This window comes from Primulina tabacum, chromosome 8 (genome assembly GCF_025594145.1).
Source record: "Primulina tabacum isolate GXHZ01 chromosome 8, ASM2559414v2, whole genome shotgun sequence".
In the NCBI taxonomy this organism is placed as follows: domain Eukaryota; kingdom Viridiplantae; phylum Streptophyta; class Magnoliopsida; order Lamiales; family Gesneriaceae; genus Primulina; species Primulina tabacum.
In genome coordinates, this window is record NC_134557.1 from 16,100,153 (window position 1) to 16,104,686 (window position 4,534).

Sequence of the window (4,534 nt, forward strand, 5' to 3'; positions counted from 1 at the left end):
GTACATATAATGACAAGAATCGGAAGTATGTGAGTATTATTATGGAAGAGTAAGTTTTTTGTGATACGATTTCACGAATATTTATATGTGAGACGGGTCAACTTTACCGATATTCATAATAAAAAATAACACTCTTAGCATAAAAAGTAATATTTTTTCATGGATGACACAAATAAAAGATCCGTCTCACAAAATACAACTGATAAAACCGTCTTTTTGTCAGAGCCTACCTAATTTACTTTATTGGGCATATCCTTTGTCGTTTTTCTCGGCTCCCTTCCTTCCGTCGTTCTTTAGCATTTGACTCCATCCCCGTCACCCTTCACTCTCTCTTCTATTTGTCTTTTTAAGTACTTTTAATTAATGTTAGAAGTCCTTTTTAAATAATTGTGTTTTTATTTTTTACTTTTTATTTTACATTACGGCGAGATGATAGGCAAGAGCAAAATAGACTTGCAGGTAATTTCACACGCCACCTTCGTTTTTATTACCTTTCTTTATCTTCTTCCAATAGTCATTTTGCGTCTGTAGTGTTAAATTATTCTATTATTCATCTCCCATCGATGTCTTTGTTGTTGTATGGTCTCTTTTCTTGATCTTTCTTGTTCTGTGGAGTGAGCAAAACTGAGACTTCTCTGCTCTGTGTTTGTTTGGTTACGGAATACATCATTTTTTGTTTGTTTTTTGGGGGAAAAATTCAATAGAAGGGGAAGAAAAGGGTGTCTGATTTCAGACACTTGAACAGGGTGCGTTCTTGGAGGGGAAACGATTCATTTGTGTAGCTGGAGATCGTTGGGTGAGGATTAATTTCTAGAAAAACCCCTCATGGCAGGCAGTAATGAAGTAAATGCCAATGAATCAAAGGTATATTATTTCATATCTCTTTCTCGTTTTGCTTATAGTTCTCGGTTTAGGATTTATGATCTGGGGTTACGATCATTTTAAGACGAGGAATTTTTTTCGTTTGTTTTGTGTGTGTGTATTTTTGGGGTTAATCTTTGAGTGTGGGCTTGCTCAAGAAAGAGTTGGTTTTGAGAGAAAAAGGTCTGATATGGGCAAAAAGATTGAATCTTTACTTTTATTTTACCGGGTTTGGGCTCTGCTTATCTCTTCATGGTTTTATTTACTTTTTCACTTGTATTACATGCACTTTGTTATTACTTTGCTTCGTGCTTCTCATTTGGCAATCTCCACGAACTGATATCATGCTCCTGTTAAGTTTTTTCTTGGTTGTTTTTTTATTTTCTTGGTTTATTTCTTTTGAAGTATGTGTATTTTTTTTTCCCGTTTTCAGATTTTTTCTTTACTGGGCTATTAATACTGATCTGATTTGAGAAATTTTCTTTCAAGTCTAATCAATTAAATTTTCTGCCTTGTGGTTTTCTTGACCTACATTTTTGTGTCGCAATTCATGGACTGACGAACCGATGGTTCCTGTTTTATGCAGAGGGTGGTTCCTCTTAATACATGGATCCTTATATCCAACTTCAAGCTTGCTTATACCATGCTCCGGCGGCCTGATGGCACGTTTAACCGTGAATTGAACGAGTTTCTTGACCGGAAAGTGCCTGCAAACACGAACTCGGTTGATAGGGTTTACTCTTTCGATGTCGTAGATCGTGCCACAAGCCTTCTTAACAGGGTTTATTTAGCTGCCCTAGACCGCGAGACTCAATGGGGGATTTTGGAACTTGAAAAGCCCTTAAATACTACTGAGATTGTACCTGTAGTTTTGTTCTTCCATGGTGGAAGCTTTGTTCATTCTTCAGCCAATACTGCTATCTACGATACTCTCTGTCGCCGCCTTGTCAGTACTTGCAAGGCCGCTGTTGTGTCGGTGAATTATCGCAGATCGCCAGAGAACCGATACCCTTGTGCTTACGATGATGGTTGGACAGCTCTTAAGTGGGTTCGCTCAAGATCATGGCTTCAAAGTGGACATGATTCTAAGGTTCATGTATATTTGGCCGGCGATAGTTCAGGTGGTAATATTGCACATCATGTTGCTGTAAGAGCAGCTGAAGAAGGTGTTGATGTATTGGGAAATATTCTTCTTCACCCGATGTTCGGTGGCCAGGAGAGGACGGAATCTGAAAAACAATTAGATGGTAAATATTTTGTGACAGTTCAGGATAGGGATTGGTATTGGAGAGCTTATTTACCAGAGGGTGAGGATAGGGACCATCCTGCATGTAATGTTTCCGGACCGAGGAGTAGAACCCTTGAGGGACTGAACTTCCCTAAAAGTTTGGTGGTTGTGGCGGGATTGGATCTTCTTCAAGATTGGCAATTGCGCTATGTTGAAGGGCTCAAGAAATCAGGGAAAGAAGTCAAGCTTCTTTATCTCGAAAAAGCAACGATCGGGTTCTATTTCTTGCCTAACAATGACCATTTCCATTGCCTAATGGATGAAATGAGGAGCTTCATCCACTCTTAACTTGTTAATATTTTAGTTATGGACTCCAGTTACTGGCAGCCAAAGCCATATGCGCAGGGTCAATACCCCCTTTCTTTAGCAGTGGTATTTAGTTGTATGATCAGAATACGACATAGGCATGATACAGTATTTTGCACCTCGTGGGGTATCCGTTTTTGGTGATGTATTCACTTCAGCTTCAAGATTAGAGTATTCACTCCTGTAGGCGAAGGTTCGGGTTTAGTGCTATTGGGTTCTACAAGATGGCTGATAGGTCAGCTGTCCGATCTGTGTTAGGCGCTACTGTACACGTGGGTTGAGGAAATCCATGTGGTTATCATCCGTATTTGATACTTATGATTTGAAAAAATATATATAATTTTGTTGTTTATACGTACAATGCAATGGGGCTTCGTTATGTCTTTATCTCGGGAACATCTGATTCTGTGAACCCACTTTTAAGAAGAGGGAAGAACATCTATCTGGCTGTATCCAGGTTCATGTGTAGCGCACTTTTGAGATTTGTAGTACCTTTTATTGGACCTTGGTGCCAAAGAAAATATGGCTTTTTTAAAAAAATATGCCGTGTATCCACCGCCTGGTTTGGCTAAAACAGTCCCTGATACTTGTAGGTATCAGGCAGGGTCCACGCGATATGATGGCTTTAAGTCAAGCTTGTGGAATTCGGCACGAGGAGGATAGCAAAAACCCGAAAGCAGTGTACCAATCCCTTTGTTATTTTTGCCATGAAGCGTAATTAAAATCTTCTGACGCAGAAAGTTTAGTATGATTCAGCTCACCAAAAGATAAGCACTTTTCACACTCTTGGATCCTCGGTCTCTACGACCATCATAAACATGAATCTTGATGGCCTATTTCGAAGGATACCAAGGGTTAGAATAGTTTTAGTCAACCTTTTTTTCTATCTTCAGACTCAAACTTAATATATTTTGTTTACCTTATAAGAAAACCAACATTTTTGACATTAAAATTGATGAGCAACATCTTTGTTTCTAAATTTTAGTCATATTTTCGTACCGTTTGAAAATTTCTTACTTTATTCGACGGATCACTTCTTTTGTATCCCACAATGGGCTAATTGTCCCTATCACTACCTTAAAGCCAACACGACAAGAAACCACATATGTATATCATTTCCTTTTTTCCTTCTTTCTTTTAATTAATCTTGGAATTGTCACTATAGCCGGTCACCACCCTGCCAATTCCAATTTAATATAAAGAGCGCGTGCAAATAAGCTTTTAGAAAGTATAATTCTCTTTTTATATATAGTATAATTTTTTATTTTACATCAATTACAATATATATAATTAGTGTATATACATATGTATGTATTTATGTTACTATAGCCCGTCACCACCCTGCTAGTTCCAATTTAATATAAAGAGCGTGTAAGATTCAAAATTAAGACGACGTAATACAACTGCATACGAATCTAGAGAATAGAGAAAATAGTCAATTAATTGATTTTAATTGCTAAATTGATTTATGATATGTTTATATGATGTGTAAGATCCAAAATTAAGACGACGTAATCCAACTGCATGCGAATCTAGAGAGTATGGAAAGTAGTTAATTAATTGATTTTAATTGCTAAATTGATTATGTGATATGTTTATATGATGTTTTTGTAGTTTTTCTACTTAAATGCATTAAAATGCATTTTCAATTGTTATTCGAGTTGCGATCGAGGAACGGAGCGTGAGAGCTGAAAAAAATGGAAAATGTTTTTATTAAATAATTGTTTTTAATTATTTAAAATATGGTTGATACTTTTTCATATTTTTGAAAATAAGGATTTTTGAAGTGATTTTATACGCCGGGACGTAGTTTTTATCGGTGTTGGATTTTCAACAAAAATAAGAACGTTTTGGCAACCCGACTAATAAATTCACAAACTTTACTAAAAAAAATATTTTAATTATGCACTAATGAGCTTTTGGGCCTAGTATAGGTTACTAATGGGCCTAGGCTTGTTTACATGTTTAATTAACACATAAATAAGCATAACCCCCCATAACCTACCCATTAACCCACGCGCCACACCCCAAAAATCTTCAAACTCTTCTCTCAAACTCACACGGCACACACAAGCAAAA

The 4,534-nt window shown here is 36.9% G+C and overlaps 1 protein-coding gene across 2 annotated transcripts; it reads left to right on the forward strand.

The window, feature by feature from the left end:
• Positions 1-399: 399 nt before the first annotated feature.
• Positions 400-2,809, forward strand: LOC142553834 (gibberellin receptor GID1B-like). 2 transcript variants are annotated; one of them, XM_075664343.1, is made up of 2 exons: positions 400-864; positions 1,448-2,809. In XM_075664343.1, exons 1-2 carry the CDS (start codon positions 826-828, stop codon positions 2,435-2,437), a joined length of 1,029 nt encoding a protein of 342 aa, XP_075520458.1. In that variant the 5' UTR covers positions 400-825; the 3' UTR covers positions 2,438-2,809. The 2 variants fall into 2 exon arrangements, with proteins under 2 accessions (XP_075520458.1, XP_075520457.1); XM_075664342.1 differs by lacking the exon at positions 400-864 and adding an exon at positions 893-1,044 and having other exon boundaries at positions 1,450-2,809.
• The last annotated feature ends 1,725 nt before the right edge of the window (positions 2,810-4,534 follow it).

Coding starts and splice junctions, on each gene's coding strand:
- LOC142553834 (XM_075664342.1), top strand. CDS start 920: ATGATCTGGGGTTACGATCATTTTAAGACGAGGAATTTTTTTCGTTTG. Junction 1,045..1,449: donor GTTGGTTTTGAGAGAAAAAG/GTCTGATATGGG, acceptor TTTTATGCAGAG/GGTGGTTCCTCTTAATACAT.